The sequence below is a fragment of the Propithecus coquereli genome, unplaced genomic scaffold (genome assembly GCF_000956105.1).
Source record: "Propithecus coquereli isolate 6110/MARCELLA unplaced genomic scaffold, Pcoq_1.0 Scaffold48, whole genome shotgun sequence".
Classification (NCBI taxonomy): Eukaryota; Metazoa; Chordata; class Mammalia; order Primates; family Indriidae; genus Propithecus; species Propithecus coquereli.
The window spans coordinates 5,199,113-5,222,846 of NW_012150618.1; the positions used below are offsets into that span (position 1 = coordinate 5,199,113).

At 34.9% G+C, this 23,734-nt stretch overlaps 1 protein-coding gene across 1 annotated transcript in view; it reads left to right on the plus strand.

Annotated features, from left to right (window-relative positions):
• FBXO30 (F-box protein 30) overlaps nucleotides 1–12,933 on the plus strand; it is a 17,722-nt gene extending 4,789 nt beyond the window's left edge. The window contains exons 2-3 of the mRNA XM_012655574.1: nucleotides 3,457–5,512; nucleotides 10,722–12,933. Of these exons, the coding sequence (XP_012511028.1) occupies nucleotides 3,473–5,512; nucleotides 10,722–10,925 (2,244 nt within the window). The 5' untranslated portion in view covers nucleotides 3,457–3,472 and the 3' untranslated portion in view covers nucleotides 10,926–12,933. The remainder of the gene's footprint in view (nucleotides 1–3,456; nucleotides 5,513–10,721) is intronic.
• The last annotated feature ends 10,801 nt before the right edge of the window (nucleotides 12,934–23,734 follow it).

The window sequence follows — 23,734 nt, forward strand, 5'->3', positions numbered from 1 at the left end:
AAAATAATTTAAAACATATATGTTCAAAGTAAAGTAATGTGCTGTTATAATTAGAAAGGACCAAAAAGACTTTCTTGACCACATAGTGGTTAAGTGTTGGAGTAAACTACAAGCAAAGTTGTGTAATCTCCATTCCTCAAATAACATCTTAAAATTGGATCACCAGTTACTGAAGTGCTGCCCTATTTTCTTAAACTTTTATAAGTAAACATACCTGCTATTGTCCACGTACGTTGATCAGGTGCAGATTGAAGTCCTAGCTCTGACTCTTACTAGGTAGGTGACCTTGGGCAAGTCACTTTCTGAACCTGTTTTCTCTGGATTGTTATGAGGAATAAGTGACACAATGTATGTAAAGAATTATAAAATAGGTACTTAATTAGTGTTCTCCTTTCCTGCTCTGTGAGTCTACTTTAATAAATAATAAGTGTTGTGAACTTTTTGCTATGGATATTTTTTTAACCTTCTTATGAGAATAGTGTGAAAGAGGCTATTTATTTTGAAATTTGACTGCTTCTGCCTTTGAAAGTTACTACTGTTTTTGCATTTAACTAAGTGTTGTTTGTAGCAGTTGCTATTTTAAACATTTTTGAATTAAGTGATGTTTCTAAGATGTGTTCTGCCTGGTGTTGTCACATGATAGTGTGTACAGTAACATAAAGTATCCCTAAAAGTTCTGAGAGCACTGGTTACTTCTGTTGAAACTGCTTATATTTTTAGTTTTCTCCCATAGTAATAGTCAAGCTTATAACCTTTAGCATGTGAGATGAACTCAGTCCTCTAGGTGTTGTAACTAAGAAAGCTACAGCTGTTTTCATAATGTAATCACTCAGTAAGATTTGTCTTAATTCTTAGTGAAATTTCTCTTTGAATGTCTGCTTAATTTACAAATGTCATTATTACTCTTTTATTTCTATTATGACTCTTGTAGCATGTCTATTTTTAATTTACAGGTTCTATACTTCCCTATAAAATGTATGACTATAGACATTCAAAAGTATTTAACTCATAATTTGTAATTTTTTAACACAATTTAAAAATAAAGTTTTGGTGTTGAATGTGTACCTTGTTTTTTCGTTGGCATCATTGAACATCATAGTATCAACTCAGAACTTTTCCATTTAATCAAGAAAAGCTCTATTAATGATGATTTAGGTAGACTTTTGTTAGTCTAGTTTGAGAAAATCAAGCCTCAGCTAGAGAAAATGATATAGCAGTTTGGGGTGTGATTACTTAAGCTACCCTGGAACCAAGATAGAATTTATGAAAAAATATGTCAGAGAGCTAACAATCGCTTATGCACTGAGGTTAAGAAAATAGGCTAAGAATCAGCTTCTTATCCAGAAAATTGTGTACTACATTGTAATTTAATCTGGGAAATGTTGAGCTGAGTTGCCTGTGCCGTATGCAAGTGGAAATATATCACAAATAATTAGTTGTAGAGGTCTGGAGTTTGGAAGAGGAATCTCAGCAAGATGTATAGATGGATTTTCAGCATATGGGTGGTAATTGGAACTTTTGAAGAAAATGAGAGCACCCAGGGAGAATATATAGAATGAGCAAGAAATGGCATGGAACACTAAAGAAGAGTAATATTTCAGATCAAAAAAACTAAAGGATAACCAGAGAGGTAGGAGGAAAACTGGAGACTTGTGACATTATGAAAAGTAAGGGAAAGTAATAGTCTAAAAAGAAGTGATTAGTCATCACCATGATATAATGGCCAAGGAAGATGGGGTCTGAAAAAATATGCCCTTTGGATTTAGTATGGAAGATCTCAGTAGAGCAGTTTTAATTAATAGGGGTAGTAGAAATAAAGCCAGATTCAAGAGTTGAGGAGTATATGGGATATTAAAAATTGTTTTGATTTGTTTTTAGTTTTTCTTCTGAAAACTTAATAAGAAAAAAAAATGGTAGCAAAGGGGAGATATTGTTTTATTATTTCAGTTTTTAAAGAATAAATATTCTTTTAGGTTTTTACTGCTAATAGGAAACCAATAAATAAAAGATTATAGCAAAAATATATTGAGTAGGCTCAATAACTAAAAGTAAAATGCTTATACTTTGTTTTTGTTATACAACTTTTTTTGATCAAAGTTATAAGGCATATTTTAAAACAGGAAAGACCATTAGGTATCTGTAATCCCTTCATGTCATAGACACTACTTCTCTGCTTAAAATTCTCAGTGACTTCCAATTACTAAAAGTCTGACCTCCTTAGAGAAGCATATAGCACTAATTATGATTTGCCTCATTCCTATCTGGCCTCATCTTTCACAATTGCCTCGTGATCTAGCGATACTAGGAAACTTGAGGTTCCCTGAACATGCTTTGCCAATTCATGCTTTTCTGCATTTGCATATGCTGTTGTTTCAGCATCAAATGCCTCCTTTCCTTACCAACTTACCCTTCCATATATGAGATTTCCCTCTTTCATCACTACTTTGAATTCTTCTCTAACCCTTACTCATACTGATGATGATGATGATGATTCTCTCTGCTACCATTTTATTTCTGTTCCATTGATCACATAATAATGTGTTATGATTTTTACTGTCTTTGAACATAATAATGTAATACAATTTTTACTGCCATAACTTCTTCAGAGGAGGCATCATGTCTTACTAATCTTTGTTTTGCCACACCAAACACAGTGCTTGGTACAGTAAAGTTAAACAGTAGTTAAACAGTAAATAGGTGTTTAATGTAGGAATGGAAACTATGGCCCTCAGAAATAAGTGATTTGCCCACAGCCACAAAACTCAAATTATAACTTTTATTTTCTGGATAAATTCCCTGTATGTTCTAATTAAGTGTTAGTCTGTTGATTTGTTACGGACTTTATTAAGGCATATGTAGAATGAGACATCAATAGATGAAATCTTAATGAATTCATATATTTAAAGGGAATAAAAAAGAAAATGTATAGTAAAGTTTTGGTGAGGTATATTCATGAAATTTGGATTATTCCCTTTTAGGAATATGATGAAGTCTCTGTAATGTGGGATACATGAAAATCAGTTTAGTTGAAATTACAAAGGTAAAAGCTAAAGTCTTCTCTGAAATCTAAAAGTTAAAATACACATTAACTTGTTATTGACATTAATTTATATACTACACAGTACTAGAATTTAGGTGGTATATTTTGAAACTTTTGCCCTTTTAGGCATATTGGAATATAATATATAAGAATGATTTTTATGACATTTTAAAGTACTAAATTGTTACTTGAATCAAAGTGCTTATGTTCTTTCAAGAACTTGATTATGTATAAAATTGATTATGTATAAAAATTATATGTATTTATATATAAAATTAATGGGTTAAATATGTTTATATATTTCATCATAAAGTAAGCTAAGATACATTAGTGATTTGATTTATATTATTAAACAATTTTGAAAAATCAACCACTTTTTCCCTAACTTCTTATCTTTTTTCCATTTCAACAACTAGAGCTGGACTGGCCATTATGGAGGAGGAGCTGCAGCATTCACACTGTGTGAATTGTGTCAGTAGACGGTGTATGACCAGACCAGAGCCTGGGATTTCCTGTGACTTGATTGGTTGTCCATTGGTTTGTGGAGCAGTTTTCCATTCTTGTAAAGCTGATGAGCATCGACTTTTATGTCCGTTTGAACGAGTGCCTTGCTTAAATAGTGACTTTGGATGTCCATTTACCATGGCCCGAAATAAAGTTGCTGAACATCTGGAAATGTGTCCTGCAAGTGTGGTGTGCTGTACTATGGAGTGGAACCGATGGCCAGTTAGTTATGCAGACCGGAAATCATATGAAAATCTAAGCAGAGATGTTGATGAAGTGGCACAATTAGATATGGCCTTGGCCCTTCAAGACCAAAGGATGCTCTTAGAATCTCTCAAAGTAGCCACTATTATGTCAAAAGCAACTGATAAAGTATCTGAATCTAAAGAGCAAATCTCAGTTAGATCGAGTGTCCCAGAAATACCACATACTAATGGTTTGGTATCTGTTGATGAAGAATCTTATGGTGCACTTTATCAAGCTACTGTAGAAACAACCAGAAGTTTGGCTGCTGCTTTAGATATCCTGAATACTGCCACAAGAGACATTGGCATGCTAAATGCAAGTCTTTGCGCTTCCCCGGATGAAATAGAAGAAGAGCAAAATGAAAGAGAAAGCTTACAGGATAGAAACTTAAAAGACCAAGAGTATCTTTCTGAGGATGAAATAGGAGCAGTAGGTGGAATTGACTATAATGACACAAGTCAGAATGCCCAGTCTGAACAAAATGGTTCAAGCGATTTATTATGTGACTTGAATACAAGTTCTTATGGCACTTCTGCTCTTTGTAATGGCTTTCCTTTGGAAAATATGTGTACACAGATCATAGACAAGAATCAGAATTTACATGGTGATTCAAAACAAAGTAACTTAACAAATGGAGAATGTGCAGCATCAGATGGCACTTCAAAACCTTCCAGTTCACTTTCAGTAGCAGCACAACTTAGGGAAGTAATACCATCCAGTGCTTTGCCTAATGGCACAGTTCAGCATATTCTCATGGCAGATGATGAGGATGAAGGAGAATTGTGTTGGAGAAAAGTAGACTTGGGGGACTTGAGGAACGTGGATGTCTTATCTTTTGGTCATTCTCCTTCATTCAAATTTCTTTCTAATTCATGTTGGTCTAAACCAAAGGAAGATAAAGCAGTAGATACATCAGATTTGGAAGTTGCAGAAGATCCCATGGGCCTCCAAGGAATAGATCTGATCACAGCAGCATTACTCTTTTGTTTGGGAGATTCTCCAGGTGGGAGGGGTATATCTGATAGTCGCATGGTTGATGTCTATCACGTTGACTTTGGGACTCAGACTTTTTCACTTCCATCTGCAATATTAGCTACAAATACGGTGGTTGGGGAAATAGCCTCAGCTTCAGCGTGTGATCATGCCAATCCACAGCTTTCAAATCCAAGTCCTTTTCAGACACTTGGGCTGGATTTAGTATTGGAATGTGTCGCTAGGTACCAGCCCAAGCAGCGTTCAATGTTTACCTTTGTGTGTGGACAGTTATTTAGAAGAAAAGAATTTTCTTCACATTTTAAGAATGTGCATGGTGATATTCATGCTGGACTCAATGGCTGGATGGAACAGAGGTGTCCTTTAGCTTATTATGGTTGTACCTATTCTCAGCGTAGATTTTGTCCATCAACACAAGGAGCAAAGATTATACATGATCGCCATTTAAGGTCATTTGGAGTTCAGCCATGTGTATCTACAGTATTAGTAGAGCCTGCTAGAAACTGTGTGTTGGGATTACAGAGTGACCATTTAAGTAGTCTTCCTTTTGAGGTCCTGCAGCATATTGCAGGCTTTCTTGATGGCTTCAGTTTATGCCAGCTCTCATGTGTATCCAAGTTAATGAGGGATGTGTGTGGCAGTCTGCTTCAGTCTCGTGGAATGGTCATACTACAATGGGGAAAAAGGAAGTATCCGGAAGGAAATTCATCATGGCAGATAAAAGAAAAGGTTAGTTTAATTTTAACTGGATTAACCTCTTACTTGACATGAAGTGGGCCCTTAATAATGCTGCTAAATTAATATCTTGTTGAGAAATTGACTATACCCTAAAACTTACTAAATCAACATGACAATTTTTTTAATGATAATTAATGAAGAACTAGAACAGTTAGAATTGTTTGTCATGATCACAGACTTACTGCAGCTTTCCCAGAACTAGATTAAATGCTGATATGGCAGAGGCCACTTCTGTTTCTTCAAGTGAGCAGTTCTGTACCATTACAACTCTCTTTTTTTTTTTTTTTGGTTTGGGTCTGTATTTCCATTTTCTAATTTGGGCCCCATCTGAAACATTTTTACCATAAGACAATGGAGGGAGCAAGAAGAAAGATTTTTTTGTCCTGCTTATGGTTGTCACTTTCTCTCCATTCTTAGCAGTTTTTTTCTTAGGATTTGGTTGTTTCAGATAGTACCTAAATAGAGATGAGAAAAAGTTGTTACTACTAGTATGGGGTCATACTAGTAAGTTACCAATGAAGTATTTAGGGGAGAGAGAACATAATGGATGGATAAGGAAATGTCTTAGGCCAGAGTGAGATAAAAGTAGAACAGTAGAGTTTGATATTGTGGGTGGGGTGTCTGGGTTTAGTACAGTACAAAGGAGTGATGCATACTGTATTGTAAACTTGAGCTGGAGAATTAGGGAGACCTAAACAAATCCAATCTTCACCATTTTCCTCCTCCGATAACTCTACTTTTGCCCAGCTTCTATTTGAGGCACTACTCAATAGAAACCAGAAGGCATGACATATATCTTTGATTGAAGGTGTGTTTCATTTTAGAACACTTAAAATATGAAACTACATTTTATTAGGTGATTAAATATGAAATGTCTGATTTCAAAGTATTATATCTTAGACAAGAAGCAGTACAGTTAAAGTATGCACCTAAACTATTGACATGGTTTTGCCATCTTAACAGTAGCTTGTTTATGCCAGCAACGAAGAAGCCTGGAGAGTGAGTGGCAGTGAAATTGCAAAAGGCATTTTCCACAGCTTATTCAGAATTGAATATTTTTCCTTGCAAGAAGTGGTGCCAGGCCTGGAAGAAGTGGTAGTCAGTTGGTGCAAGGTCTGGTGAATATGGTGGATGACAGAGTTTCCAAGTCCAGCTGCTGTAGTTTGAGCAGAATTATTTGTGTGACATGTGGTGAGCGTTGGCCTGCAAGAGGATTGGCCTGTCTGTGTTGACCAATCTCAGCTGCTTAATCACAAGCATCCTCATCATTTCATCCAGTTGGTTGCAGTAGACATCCACTGTAATCGATCGACCAGATTTCATCCAGTTGGTTGCAGTAGACATCCACTGTAATTGATTGACCAGGTTTCATGAAGCTGTAATGGATAACCAGTGCTGGACCACCAAACAGACACCATTAGCTTTTTTTGATGAATATTTAGTTTTGGACTGTGTTTCGGCACTTCATCTTTAGCTATTGTGCTGAATGCTTGCAGTTGTCAAAAAGTATCCATTTTTCATCACACGTAACAATATGGTGTAGAAATGGTTCACCTTTATGTCGTAACAGCAAAGAAAGGCAAGCTTTGAGAAGATTTCTCTTCTGAAGCTCGTTTAATTCATGTGGAACCCATCTTTCCAGCTTCTCTTTACTTTGCCAGTTTGTTTCAAAGGGTCCAATATTGTTGGGATGGTAATGTCAAACCGTGCTGCTATTTATAGATTGAGATGGATTCGCTTCCACTGCAGCTTTCAGCGCATCATTATCCACCTTGGTCTCAGGTCCCCCATATGGCTCATTTTGAAGATTAAAATCACTAGAATAGAACTTCTCAAACCATTGATGTATTGTGAGTTCATTAGCCACATCCTTCCCAAACATTTTGTCAATATTTCGAGCTGTCTGCACTGCATTGGTTCCACAACAGATCTCATATTGGAAAATAACACAAAGTTTTGACTTATCCATGGTTTCACAAAAATTGCTGCAAAAAAATGTGAAAGATAATCACAAGCCAAAAATACGTGTTTGTAAGACTGAGAATGTGCCTTCACAATAAAAATAAAATAAGTAGTGTCAAAGTGAAATGTCAGAGATATCAACTGTCAAACTTAGTACTTAAGGAAATCAGACATTTCATACTTAATAACCTAAAATTAAAGTGGAAACAATTTTGATAAACTTCACATTTGGCTGCACAGCATTCAAATTTCTGGTTACTTTATTCTTAGCATCCTTACTTTCTTTTTTACTCATTGCTCCAGGTTTTCACAATTCTGTATCTACTTTTCAGTTCTCCTGAGGCTTTAACCAATAAATGAACACAAATTATTTTATGCTTTTTTTCTCAAAATGGAATTCTAGTGGCAGAAAGTGTCAACTGCTGTGTGTATGTATGTATTTTCTTTTTCCAGATGATTTGGTGTTTCTTTTCCTTTTAGGATGGGACACTCTGAGTATGGCCTCCTTTTTCCTTGCCCACTAGTATTGATATATGGAATGAAATATTTTCTAGGGATTCTGTACTCATTCCTGCAGAAAATCTCGTCTACTCTTCATGTTTAAATTGCTGTCATTCATACAGATTATTCACACATTTATACCCTCACCATTTTCTCCACTTAACTCCAGACCACTATATATAAGCATCTACTGGACATTACTACTTGATTATCCGACAGCTTCCTCAGACTCAACAACTGCAGCCTAACTCCACTCCTCTACCTCTCTTAATCTCAGAAATGTCACCAACATCTACCAAGGTCCCTAAACCAGGAATTTGGGAGTTAGGGTTCACTGCAATTTTCCTGTATCCGGATAATCAGAAAATCCTGTTTACTCTCCCTTCTTTATACCTCTCAGGTTTGCATCTCTGTTTTCATTGCCACTTCCCTAGTTCAGTGCCAACTTTAGTTCTCGTCTGGATTACTGCAACAGCTTCCTCCTAACTGAGTTTCTACTTCCAATTGGGCCAGTTTCCAGCATATCCTCTACACAGAGCTATAATAGAATGAAATATATTTTCTTAAATACAGTTCTTATGCTATCACTGCAGTGCTTAAAACTTCTTTGATATTTGCCCATTACCCCTGGGATAGAGGCCAACTCCTTAATAAAACATTGAAGACTTTTCATAATCTCATCCTTACCTCTTTGGTTTCCTCCTGCCACTTTCCTCCTGCCATAGTCTAGCCACATTGATTTACCTACAGGTCCTTGATGTTTCCTTGCTTGCCTTAAGACCTTTCAATATGTTATCTCTAACATATTGAGAGATAATGGAGAGAGAACATATTTGAACCCCTGCAGTATGCTAGACAGTGTGCATCAGTACTTTACTTTTATTAGCTTATTTAATTCACTGTACCCATTTTACAGATGAAAAAACAGGTTGGGTAACTCGTCCAGCTAATTGATGGGTTCAGATGTAAGGAGGCTCTCTCTCAAGCTTATGATCTTCAGCTTCTTGCTATATCCTGCTTACTCTTTGGGTCTTAACTTCCTGAAAAAAGCCTATTGGAACCCCTACCTTGAAGCCTTCAGGGAAGTACACTGTCTGTGTTCCTGTGGTGCTCCATTATATGCCCTACCTAAAGTACTCACCATGCTGTTTTGAAAGTCATTGATGAATTGGTAGTTTCAGTCATTGGACTATAAATCGAGAAGTGGGACTCCATGGAAAACAAAATATCTAATGCTTTGCATGACATCTACTGTATAGTAGGCTCTAAGTAAATACTTGAGGATTCTTGAATGAAAAATTGACCCATTACTAAGAAACTTTATCATCAGCAGGTAGGAGTCATCTGTTTTCCTTGGCCTGCTTTTCCTGTGTTTATTTCACCAGACTCTTAGTTGTGTGGAAGAAGAGAGGCTGCTTACCACCAGTGAATCTTTAAGCTAATTCATTCTGCCAAAGCTTAAAGAAAACTCCTCATTCCTCCTATAGCTTTGGGATATGGGAAATTGTAAGGGAGGCTAGTGACATCTATAGTACCACTAGGCCTTCACTGACTCCAGGAAATTACTCCATACAGGCTAATTGATCATAACCCTAAGGAACATAGGGCGTACCCTTTGTGCTGAACAGTGGGGACTTGTATTGCTAGCTGAAAAATTATTGTGTTCCCACAGAATTTGAAGGTATCCAGCCAACTCAGGAAGACATTACCATTCTTTCCTGAGAAGTTGTAATGAGTGCTGAGTGTTTTTCCCCAAATGTGCTACTTTCTAGAGTATCTGTTGTTCATCATGTATTCAGTGTTTTCTAACTAGACATTTGCCTATTGATGAACTTTAGCTAGGATGCCTAGGCCTGTCCTGCCCTGTTCATGCTCGTTAGCTAGGTCTGTCCTGCACTGCATTCATGCTTTTAACGTACCCTCAGGTAGCTTTCTATTTTCAGTTGTAAAGATGAGAAGGGGCCACAGTAGTCGCTGCTGGACTAGTAAAATGACAGTGCATCAGGGCCTGGGGCTGCTGAGTGTGCACAAGGGGAATTAGCTCATGTTTTTACCAACAGACAAATGAACCAGGATGGCAGGTGAATATTTTACCTAGAAACACATTTTAGAATGATATGGACTAAAGTAGGATCCATTTTACAAATGCCGTTGTATAAATTTTCAGAAACATTTTGAACAAATACCTGTGTTCTTAAATATTACTAAGTACCTTTAATGCTGTGCATAATGGAAAGATAAGCTACCTTAGCACACAATATTCCAGGGTATTTTTTAGTATACTTCATGTGGTGTAAATAGGAATGGAAGAAAAACCTGTAGAAAAAAATGTAACACTTGTATTGTCAGTATCTCCAGACTATGGATAATTCTATATAGCCAGTTAGTATGAAAGAATAATGTGCTAGGAAGTAGCTCTGAATTCATAAGGTTATGATTTTTAAATAATCATTTAATAAGCCAGGTTGCATGTAATTTTTAATGTTGGATTTTGTCCTTTTTTTGGTTTTTAAATTTATTGAAGTCATACATCATCAAAAGTAATTTACCTTATAAGTATTCGATAAACAGATTTATATCCAAATGGATTTACTACTTTTTAATTTTGTAGCTAAATACTTGAAATTTTATATTGAATGTGTCTCTAACAGTAGCCATGTATGTAATCAGAACAAGAAGTATGTTTTGATTCTCTATAAATTGACATGTTTAAATCTGAAGTAGAATTTTCTTCTAGGTATGGCGATTCAGTACTGCATTTTGTTCTGTTAATGAATGGAAATTTGCTGACATCCTAAGCATGGCTGACCACTTGAAGAAATGCAGTTACAACATTGTAGAGAAACGAGAGGAAGCAATCCCATTACCATGTATGTGTGTGACGCGAGAACTCACTAAAGAAGGACGTTCACTACGCTCAGTTTTAAAGCCTGTACTTTAAAAACTGTGCTTTCCCTTGCGCATACATACGAGCACCTAGTATAATTTCTTTGTAATATGTGATACTTTAATAATGTATTAAAGATTACGACTAGCTAAATTTATTGTCACTATGTATATAATGTTTTGAAGTGACATATATTTTTATAAAGTACTGTTTAGTTGGGAAGAATTTGCCTTAATGTTTGAAATGTGTGAAATTTTTGGAACTTGCTGGACAGGGTGATTTAATTTTTAGCTACATAATTTTCAGAATTAGTATTTTTAATGGTGTGCATATTTTGGTTCTTAAATTTTTTGCTTCTTTAACTAACACGATCCTGACCAAACAATTTACTCCTCATGTTTTCTGTGGGTTGCAGCCCATGCAATGAAAAAGCAAAACTTTGATTAAATTCTTGCAGCATAGGTTTTTCAGATAAAAAACAATCTCAGTTGCTTAAGCACTACCATAAGATCGTTAAAAAGTTTTTATTTTTTAGTGCTCCCTATATGCAATTGTTGATGCATAGGTGATCTCTAATGTATACTTACATGATATTTAAAATCATGACTAATGTTTGGTAATGCTATTTATCTTGATTTAAAAATAATCCACAAAGATGTTTTCATCTTATGTACTTATAACTATTATACAAAGAGTAACCATATGCAGCTTTCTTTTTTGTTAGATGCCACATCCAAAGACTCATGGCAATGTGTTATATGAAAGGTTAAAGCAAAAACAACAAACAAAAAGCAAGCCTGTGAATGTAATTTAAACTGTTGATGGTATTACATATTTGCTATTTGGTGTTTGAAAAGGAAATATACCTCATTTTAAGTTTGAATTGGGCATGTTGTGTGAGTAAATTTAAAAAATTCAGAATGCAAAGGGTTTAACTATTCTTTTCCATAAACATTTTAAATTTTTGCCTTTTGATTATAAAAGTTACAACTATGTTTTAAGACATCTAAAAATGTGAAATTTGGCATCTTCTTTGTAAGACGACAATCATGCAGAAACCTGTCTTGGTTGACAATCTCTTCGAGACATTTCCAACTTAATTTCCCATAGACTCCTCTACCAGGAAAGAAAGAGTTGCACCTTTGTATAAAGATCAAGGTATAGTAGAAAAATATTTGAAGACCTATTTTTGAAGTATTATTGTTTTCAAACTGATTTATACTAATATTAACCTGATGGTGGTCAGTTTAAAAAGTGAGTATCAGTATTTAGAAATAAATTGCAGAGATGGGGACATATACTTAAATAATTTGTCCTAAGTAAATTCTGGCATTTGGTAGTCTGAAATGGTGACAACTTACTTTGTTAAAATTGTCAAAACTCTATTGCGTCTTCTGTTCCTGCATTTGTCCCTGCGAGTGTTCTGTCGTTACTAGGTTCTTGATTCCCATATATGGCAATCAGGCTGGGTAGAGACGTTCCTTGGGCATTAGAGAAGAATTCTGAACTGCTTAAGACTTGTTTTGGTTGGATCAAGACCTTAGTACAATTAAAAAATGTAGCATTAAAGACTAATCAATTGTTTGGCCTCACCTGTCATTTTAAATGGAATACTTACTTCTCATTGCTTAAACTTTTTTTCAACTGTGAGATTGATGCATAAACAGTCTCTATGTCTGTGAAAAAGCCAGAAATAAGATCAAATACTGTAAAATATAACTCTGCTTTTTAAAGTTTTGCTGAAGAATGTGTCTATGGTTAGGATAGCACAAGCATTAACTTTTTGTTTTACAGTTATGCTTTTTAAAATTCATGGTTTTTAAGTTTACACTTCTTATTTCCACACTGGATCATGAGATGTTTAACATTTTTTCCACCTTATGTTTCTTTTACACATCTTTCGCTGTCTTTTTTGTTATGCCACCATACTATTTTGTTAAACCATTTTCTTTGTGAAACATTTGTTCAAGTTTTAATAAAATTAACATTTTCCCTTTATATGGCTCAGTAACTTAAAAAGAAAAACTTTCATTTAATAAAATTTTAATACTTGTTTGACAAATTCCAGACACAATCCTGTTGTTTCTATAATGCGAGTTTTCTGCATGTTGTAGGAGTTACTTGTTGATTATCATTGCTCACCCATGTTTTACTGGTGAACATGAATTTTCTTAATGTGAAAAACTACTTAGTTAGGTTTCTGTGCCCCTTCAGTGTCTTGAAAGTAGTCCCACATAGGGATATTGAAAGGCTGAAGAGTTTCTGGCATGATTGTATCTCTAATACTTGTAATGGGAACCATGTATTTAGCCTCTTAAGCATGTAAACATTTGTGTGTTGGCCTAGTAGATTGTCATTTGAGAAGTCTTTGTTGATTCCTTAATCTTTGCTAACCAGCAGGATAAAAGGGGGGGGGGAATGTTTGAATTCACTTTTATTCTCTGCCTCCTTCCCCAGTACTGCTTGTTAGCTTAATGTATCCCTCATTCTTTTTCTCCCCTTCTCCCTCTCCCTCTCTCTCTCTCATTGGCTTTTGAAGACTCAGATTACTCTTACAGCAGTGATTCCCAAACTGTGGTCCCCGGACCAGCAGCGTCAGGATCACCTGGGAATTTGTTAGAAATGCAAATTCTGAGCCTCTCCCCAGACTTACTGAATCAGAAACTCTGGGGTAGGAACCAGAAATCTCTTTTAACAAGGTCTCCAGGTGATTCTGATGCACAGTAAAGTATTAGAGCTTAGAGGAAAGCCTGGGACATGCCAGCTACCCTCTTGATGCAGTATTGGAGTGGATATATATATGTGTGTATGTACTTATATGTGTAATTGAAAATTAAGAGTGGTGGTAATGGTTAAATTAAAAGATATATCGTCTCAATCTTATAGCCATATGACAGAATACATTGGGTACTATGGTTGTTGGAGTTTTATTTTTTAAACTAGTATTTACAAATATTTTAAATTTCACTAGTATTTTACTAGTGTTATGTTGAAGGTAAATTGCAGTGCAAACTTTAGTTCATTAGCAGTAACATTTAGCCTCGTCATCTCATTCTCTTGTTTAGTGATTGCAGAGTCATGTGAACGTATTTTTAGGATAAGCAAAGAGTAGAAATAGATAAATACTAGATTAAATCCCACAGAAACATTTGTAGGGATCCTTTCAATCCTATTAATAAGATAATATTAAAGATTGGGTTTCCTATTTATCAGTAGTATAGAATTTTTTTGACCATGTGCTGCATATCCTGTCAGTGTTGTTGCTATCAATATCTGTCCCTTAACATTGGATATTGGGATCTTAGTAATGTGGATGATAATGGGATTTTCAACAAAACTTCCATGTCCCTTGAAGATTTGGTGGTTTATATTACTATATTGATAACAGATTTACCTGTGGAGATTTAACTAGTTTTAGGTATTTGGAAGCAAAACAGATTTCTTCATGTTTTGCATCCCAACCTAAACAGACATGGAGTTTATTTTTCAGATTTCCTAAGGAAAAGTTATTCAAATATTTAAAAATGTGTTTGTTCCATGCATGACACACCCCATTGAAAGTGATGTGACTGGAACTTGCAGAGATGGTTGGTTGTAAGTACAGTAGAAAGAAAGCAATTAGCCCTTATTTTTGGGAGAAAGACTTTTGATGGAAGGAATTTCTCTGATAGGTGTTTGGCTGGTTATCTAAATGTTGCTGTCAGTAGTCTTACTTAACATGTTGATGAGGCCTAGGAAGCCAGAGAATATTAGTTATACCTTTAAAGAAAATTAGCTCATTAGTGACTTGTTCAATAGTGTTTGAAATAATTTAATGATGGGTTTTGTTAGGATTTATCTAAACCTCATTTCCGAAAAAAAAAAAAAAATGACTTTAGTAAAGGCCAACTCTAGTGAAGTTCTTTCTAAATAAAAGAATGGGAAAAAAAGAATGGCTTATTTTTGAGATTACCTTTTACATAATTATTTCCTTTTATTTAAAAGACCAAAGTGAGTTCAAAATGTAAGACCTTTCAAATTTCCATTTTATGGATGAGAAAACTAAGGTACTCAAAGTTTAGGTACTGATGAACATATTGGGAGAAATTTGAGGGAGAAATGTGTCCTGACACAGATCACTTTTCCACTTTACAAATGCAGAAAGAGAAAGGACATTAAGATACAAGGAAATTTGAAAAATATTGTTGCCTAGATTTTTTGATTACTACTGTTTTGGAAAGACTTTTGGGGCTATACCAACAGGAAACAAAGTAGAAACTAACCAAGTGTGGTATGGTGCTCTGAGAATCTTTGCAAAACTAGGACCTTTTGCTGAATTTTTACAAGTATTTTATTGCATCTGTGACTGAAAAAATTCTATGTTTATTTTACATGTATAATCTTCATAATTGGCCAATACATCTTTTGATGTATTAATGGAGATATACATCTTGAGATGCTTTGTTACCTTAGAACATTTCAAAACTGACATTTTGTATTCAGATTGTTTTGTATTTCAATGTATTATGTGGAGAATGACTTTTTATTATAAAGAATCTACAAATAAATGGATTACAAGGAAGATTCATGAACGTGCTTTATAGAAAGAAATACAGTAAAAAATCATTGATGCGAATCTTTTTTAAAAATGATTTTTGATCTTTTAGACATGCTGAACTTAAGCTCCTTTACTATGAAGGAAAGCAGTTCTACAGCAAACTGACAACATAAACAAGGAAGATACGTTTCTTTTTTACTAATACCGATAAAAATTAAGTATTTCCAAAATCATTTATTAACATTTGCATGCAAATATCATAAAATGAAAGGATTCTTCAATACATAGTTGTAGTGGTGATAATAGTTCATGTGTTTGAAAGTAATAAAACTGCAGTTCTGTTGAAGTCTTACTAAGATCAATTCATCAGGTCAAATTATTCTTTCCCAACATAGACAAATTTGTCAGGTTTAATTTTTATCTTTTTCTAATATAACTGGTTAGAATTTGTTTCTCAGACAAGATCTGAGAGAAATAGATTGATATTTGTGTTCATTCTTTGGCAGAGGACTGACTAGAGTTAGCTTTTTATATCCCTTCCAGGCAAAGGCTAACATCGTTACATTATTAAGTAGTAGTTATGAGGTGTAATGATACATAAGAACAGTAGCAATAATTTGTTATTGCTCAAAAGATTGAAGTTGCAAGAAGGGGGTCCTGTCCTCTGCTGTCCTAGAATTTTTTTCTTCTGAATTTCTTTTCCATATTGTCATTATTGCTTATCTAGCTCATGACTTTTCTGTTTTCTGACAAGGTAATCCTAAATTTAGCAGTTTTGTTCAGTAATTTTAGATTTAAGCAACTTATCCCACTTTTTAAAAAGTCCCTTTCAGCTCACCAATGGAGAAACAAATTTTCATTTGTTTCCTCAAAAAGCAGCACATATTGCTAAATCAAATTGAAGTTATCAGCATTCAGGTTTAACCACATTCTTTGATTAAAAGAAATCAAGCCATGGAAATGAAAATAACAATGAATACTACATCTGTTCGAGTAAGATTACCCAATGAATAATTATGTCAAGTGGATGTCTTTTATATCAATTGATGACTTTTGAAAATTGTTACTGTATTTTTAATAAAGGATTTGAAATGAGAGAACAGTATTGATTCCCTACAACATTCCAATAACTTTGTGATAACAGCCCTGACATATGAAATAAGTTGCTTTGAATAGTTAATAATTCAGTGGACATGAATTCTAAAGATTTATATTCTTCATTCAAAATGTTGAAGTTGTATTGTTCATTTGATCAGTGTTTAAATACCAGTCAGTACTGGAAACTCTAACTGCATTCTGAAAGATAGTTGTGCTGACTGATTCACTTAACTCAGAGGCCGGTTTCCAGTGTTATCTTTCTTTTCTCATGATTGATATTAATAGTTGTTATTACCTTAAATGCAAAAGGATATGGTATTGCTTGGGAAAAAAACACGCTAAGCGAATAAAGCTAGACACAAAAGGCCAGATATTGTATGACTCCATTTATATGAAATACAGAATAGGCTAATCCATAGAGACAGAAATCGGAACAGTGGTTGCTGGGGGCAGAGGGGAGTGACTATTTAACGGTTATGGGGAGTTTTTCGGATTGATGAAAATATTATAGAAGAAGATAGTGGTGATATGTGCACAATGTTGTAAATGTGCTAAATGCCATTGAGTTCTATACTTCAAAATGGCAAATTTATGTACATTTTACCACTACTGAAACGAATATGGTATTCACAGTCATTACCAAAGCCAAAAAGTACAGTTTTCCCAAGGTTTGTGAAATGCCCAGACTATGGTTTAGAATTAATTTATAGCATTAATGTGACAAATTTATTCAGTTTTAAAGTCCAGATGCAATTTATGGATTCTCATCACAGAAGTACTGCTGACAGCAGCAGAAATAAAGCTGTAATCCATCATAATTTCCTTATATTTAATACATCTGTGACTGAGTAATTGTCTTCTGCATCAATGTTTATTTTTTACCTTTTGTAGTTTATTATTCCTTGTGGCACATCTCAATCATGCTTTTTAACAATCTGTTTTAAAATCATACTTTGAAACAAAAATCATACTTTGTATAATTTTCAAGGTTATTTTTATAGTTTTATACTTTGTTTCTTTTAAAGAGCAAATGCAATTATGTATGACTAAATTAATAAATTGAACTGATGTATACATTTTGTATTCTTTTGTATTGTCTTGTGGGAAAGAACTATTTGGATCTTGAGATTGGGACTTTAATGATCATTTAGTTTTATTTTATATTTGGGGAAATTAAAGCTGAGTTTGTCCGTGTGTTCTTTCATTCAACAGGCATTTATTGAGCACTCATGCTAGGTACTGTGTAGGCTTGATTCTGGAAGGTTGTTTCATGCTTAAAGTTTAACAGGTAATTTCTTTCTGTCTTCTTTATTTCATCATCTAGTAACTATGCCAGACACATGGACAGAGGAGGGAAAGCAGAGATTCACGTTAAATGATTCTTCACGTAATTCTTCTCCAAACACTTTAAAGAGATGTTCTTCAGTACAGTAAAGTACACATGATCATAAGCAGTCTGTTACTCAAGGAATGCATTTATTTTCATGACTTTGGAATGGAGGCATTTTCAAATCACTTTAAACCAATTACTTCCCACTGTTCTAAGGAGCCGACTCAGAATTGTTGATTCAAATCAACCTTAAAAAAGTTAAATTGCTTTGCACATAACTGTGCCTTCCATGTAGCTGGGGGTATATATGCTCCAAGTTGAACAACAGTAAGTATAACGAGCTTAACAGAATGAGGCTGACAGTGTGAACTAAGCCATCAGGATAAATGTAGACAAGAGATTCGCACTACAATAGTTTTACTTACACAGTGCAAAAGGGCCAAAGTTAAAGAGAATGAGAGGAAGGTAAATAATTGTGATAATTGATGCTCTAACAAATTTGTTGTGATTTTTCACTTTGGTGATTTTGCATTAATTTTTTGAGACTTCTTACCAAATAGGTTATTTGACCCAGACTTCCTTAATCATCCACCTTCTCTTATTCCATCCCTTGCATGCTGCATTTCTGCTGCACTGTATTTCTCACCATTTCCCAAACACTTTATATCCTTCAGTGTCTCTGAGCTTTTACATGTGCTATTTCCTTTGCCTAGAATGTTCTCCCAACTTCTTTTCCTGGGTCATTGGTGAGGATCCAATTCTCATCTACTTTTTTCCTAGACCATCTCAAGCCAATGTGTCAGGCTTCATCTGTGTTGCCATGTTTCGATTTTATTTTTTTATCATCTTTTTTTGATATTAATCACACTGCACTGCCATTATCTATTTGCTGGTATCTGTACACCGCTAAATTGTGGGCCGCTCTAGGTAGAAATCATTATCTTACTCGGCTTTGGATCCCTGCGCCTAGCTGAGAGCCTTACACACAGAAGGCATTTGTTGATCTAAAAATGAAAAATGTTTAAATAATTTTAATGCTGTTTCGGTTAGCTTTTGCTGCATAACATGCCACCCCAAAACACTGTGGTTTGAACAACAGTATAGTTAGCTCATGATTGGTTGGCGGGACTGCTCTGGTTTGACCTGACTTGGCTGATATCTGCCTGGTTGGCTCACACATCCATGGTCAGCTGATGGGTCGGCTGGAGGTTAGATGATCTAAGATCACCTTACTCACATGTCTGGCAGTTGGCAGGCTGTTGGCCAGGGATGATGGGAATGATTAGGCCACATGTCTCTCATCATCCGTCAGGCTAGCCCAGGCTTATTTACATGGCAGTAGCAAGAGAGCAAGCCCCAATGTGCAAACCCTTTCCAAGTCACTGCTTATTACATTTGTTAATGTCCCATTTTCCAGAGCAGTCACATGGCCAAACCAAGACTCATGAGGTGGAGAAATAGACTCTACTTCTTGATGGAAGGAACAGCTTAGTCACGTTGCAAATGAATGTGTATATAGGAATGAAGAGAATCACATCCACTTAAATCTACCACAAATGCCAATGAAATTTCCAGACTTAATAGTTCCTCCATCCCCTTAAGATTTTTCTAACCAAAAATCCTGAATATTAGAGCCAATTCAAAATCAGAATTATTGTTTGCTTTTTTTTTCAAACTGGAAAGAACGTTTTAATCAGGGTTCCCCAAAGAGATTATACACACACACACACACACACACACACACACACAGAAGACAGAGATGAGAAGGAATTTTTGTTTTTTAATTTCAGAATATTACAGGGGTACAAACATTTAGGTTACATATATTGCCTTTGCCCCACCAAAGTCAGAGCTACAAGTGTGTCCATCCCCCGGACTTCACCCATTAGGTGTGAATATATCCATCCCCTCCTCCCTGCTACCCACTGTCTGACACCTGACTAATGTTACTAGTGTATGTGCACCATAAGTGTTGATCAATTTATACCAATTTGATGGTGAGTACATTTGGTATTTGTTTTTCCATTCTTGTGATAGTTCACTTAGTAGAATGGGCTCCAGCTCTATCCAGGATAATATAAGACGTGCTCTATCACCATTGTTTTTTGTGGCCAAGCAGTACTCCATGGTATACATATACCACATTTTATTAATCCACTCATGGATTGATGGGCACTTGAGTTGTTTCCACATCTTTGCAATTGTGAATTGTGCTGCTATAAACATTCGAGTGCAGATGTCTTTTTTATAGAATGTCTTTTGTTCCTTTGGGTAGATGCTCAGTAATGGGATTGCTGGATCAAATGGTAGTTCTACTTTTAGCTCTTTGAGGTATCTCCATATTACTTTCCATAGAGCTTATACTAATTTGCAGTCCCACCAGCAATATATGAGTGTTCCTATCTCTCTGCACCCAGAGCAACATTTGTTGTTTTGGGACTTTTTGATAAAAGCCATTCTCACTGGAGTTAAGTGGTATCTCATTGTGGTTTTGATTTGCATTTCCCTGATGATTAGAGATGTTGAGCATTTTTTCATATGTTTGTTGGCCATTATTAGTCTGTCTTCTTTTGGAAAGTTTCTGTTCATGTCCTTTGCCCACTTTTTAATGGGTTCGTTTGATTTTTTATTGCTGATTTTCCTGAGTCCTATATAGATTCTAGTTATCAGTCCTTTACTGGATATGTAGCATGCAAATATTTTCTTCCATTCTGTAGGTTGTCTGTTTGCTCTCATGATAGTTTCCTTGGCTGTGCAGAAGCTTTTTAATTTTATCAAGTCCCATTTATTTATTTTTTTGTTGCTGTGGTTGCCTTTGGGGCCTTCTTCATAAATTGTTTCCCTAGGCTGATGTCTTTAAGAGTTTTTCCAACATTTTCTTCTAGAATTCTTATAGTTTCATGCCTTAGGTTTAAGTCTCTTATCCACTGTGAGTTGATTTTTGTGAGAGGTGAGAGGTCCTTTTTCAGTCTTCTACATGTGGCTATCCAATATTCCCAGCATCATTTATTGAATAAGAGTTCTTTTCCCCAGTGTATGTTTTTGTCTGCTTTTATTTCTTTCTCTTGCCTGATTGCTCTGGCTGGGACTTCTAGTATTATCTTGAATAGTACTGGTAAAAGTGGGCATCCTTGTCTTGTTCCAGTTCATAGAGGGAGTGCATTCAATTTTTCCCAATTCAGTATGATGTTGGCTGTGGTTTTGCCATCTATGGCCTTTATTTTGAGGTATGTTCCTTCTATGATGAGTTTTTTGCAGGTTTTTGTCATGAAGTGATGCTGGATTTTGTTGAATGCTTTTTCTGCATCTATTGAGATGACTATATGGTTTTTGTTTTTAATGCTGTTTATGTGGTGAATCACATTTATTGACTTGCATATGTTGAACCATCCTTGTATCCCTGGGATGAAACCCATTTGATTGTGGTGTATTATCATTTTGATTCAGTTTGCTAGCATTTTGTTCAGGTTTTTTGCATCCATGTTCATAAGAGATATTGGTCTGTGAATTTCTGTTTTGTTGTTGCATCATTTCCTGGCTTTGATATCAGGGTGATACTGGCTTTCTAAAATGAGTTAGGGAAGATCTCCTCCTTCTTGATCTTTTGAAGCAGTTTCAATAAGATTAGTAGCATTCTTTATATGTCTAGTAGAATTCACTTATGAATACATCTGGTCCTGGGCTTTTTGTTGTTGTTGTTGGGAGATTTATTTTTTATTATTGATTCAATCTCACTACTCATTATTGGTTTATTTAAGAGTTCTATTTCTTCTTGGTTCAATGTTGGGAGGTTGTATGTTTTGAGGATTTCATCTATTCTTCTAGGTTTTCTAGTTTGTGAGCATATGTAAAATAGTTATTCATAATAATCTGTGATGATCTTTTGTAATTCTATGGTATCAATTATAATGTTTCCTTTCTAATTTCTGCTTGTGTTCATTTGAATATCCTCTTATTTTCTTGGTTAATCTAGCTAGTGGTTTATCAATTTGCTTTATCATTTCAAAGAACTAAGTTTTTGTTTTATTGGTCCTTTGTATTTTTGGGAGAGGATGTCTCTATTTCATTTCTGCTCTGATCTTTGTTATTTCTCTTCTTCTGCTAACTTTGGATTTGATTTGTCCTTGTTTTTCTAGTTCCTTGAGGTGTGATGTGAGGTTGTTAATTTGTGATCTTTCTACTTTTTTGATGGAGACATTTAATGGTATAAACTTCCCTTTTAGCACCGATTTTGATGTTTCCCACATGTTTTGGTATGTTGTGTTTTCATTTTCATTTCTTTTGAAAACATTTTTAATTTCTGTCTTTATTTCTTCATTGACCAAGTAATCATTCGGGAGTATGTTGTTTAATTTCCATCTATTTGTAAACTTCCTCTTCATATTGATTTCTAGCTTTATTTTACTATGGTCTGAGAAGATACTTGATATGATTTTCATTTAAAGACATTTGTTAAGACTTGTTTTGTGGCCTAACGTGGTCTATCTTGGGGAATGTTCCATGTGGTGATGAAAGGAATGTATGTTCTCGTTGTTGGGTAGACTATTTTGTAAATGTCTGTTAAGTCCATTTGTTCTAATGCCCATTTTAAGTCCAGTGTTTCTTTTCTGATTTTCTTTCTTGAAGATCTCTCTAGTGCTGTGAATGGGGTGTTGAAGAGCCTGCCTATTATTGTTTTGCTGTCTGTTTCTTTAAGTCTGGTAATATTTGTTTTGTGAATCTGGGTGTTCTGATGTTGAGTGCATATATGTTTAGGATTGTTGTATCCTCTAGCTGAATTGATCCCTTTATCATTATGTAATGACCTTGTCTTTTTTACTGTTTTCAATTTAAAGTATGTTTTATCTAAATATAGCTATTCCTGCTTGCTTTTGGTTTTCATTTGCATCGAATATCTTTTTACAACCTTTACTTTCAGTCTATATGTGTCTTTATGGGTAAAGTGAGTTTCTTGTAAGCAGCATATATTTGGATCATGTTTTTATATCCATTCTGCCAATCCATATCTTTTAAGTGGAGCATTTAATCCATTTACCTTCAAAGTTAATATTGATTGATGAGGCCTCGTTCATGTTATATTGTTAGTGGATTTCTAGTTGTTTTATAAATTCTTTGTTTCTTTCCTTTTCTCTACCATTTTGTCTTTGTGGTTTACTGCACTTCTGTCATGTTGCCATTTAATTTCTTTCTCTTCTTCCTTTGTGTGATTGTTTTATAAGACATGTAAGCTTTATATTTTTGTGTGTTTGTGATGGTGAATAATGACCTCTTGTTTCCATGTTTAACACTCCTTTGAGCATTTCCTGTAGGGCCAATCTAGTGGTGATAAATTCTTTCAGTGTTTGCTTTCTGAGAAAAATTTATTTCTCCTTAATTTATGAAGCTTATTCTGGCAGGATATAAAATTCTTGACTGGCAACTTTTTTCTTTCAGCACTTTGAAAATGCCAACCCATTTTCTTCTGGCCTGTAAGGTTTCTGCTGAGAGGTCCACTGTTAGGCTGATGGGGTTTCCTGGATAGGCAACTAGACAGTTTTCTCTTGCTAATTTTAAAATTCTCTCTTTCACTTTGACTTTAATCAATCTGAATATAATATGCTGTGGTGAAGTATTTTTTTGCAATGGATTTGCCTGGGGATTGTTGGAAATCCTGTATATGGATGTCTAACTTTCTTGCTAGTCTAGGAAGTTTCCATCCATTATTTCCTTAAATAGATTTTATAAACTCTTTGATCTCTCTTCCTCCTTGGTAATATCAATAATTTGTAAATTCAGTCGCTTTATGTAGTCCTCGATGTCTCCAAGGCTTTCTTACCTCATTCTTTTTTATTTTTTCATTATTTTTGTCTTACTGGATTTTTTCAAAGGACTTGCCTTTGAATTCTGAGATTCTTTCTT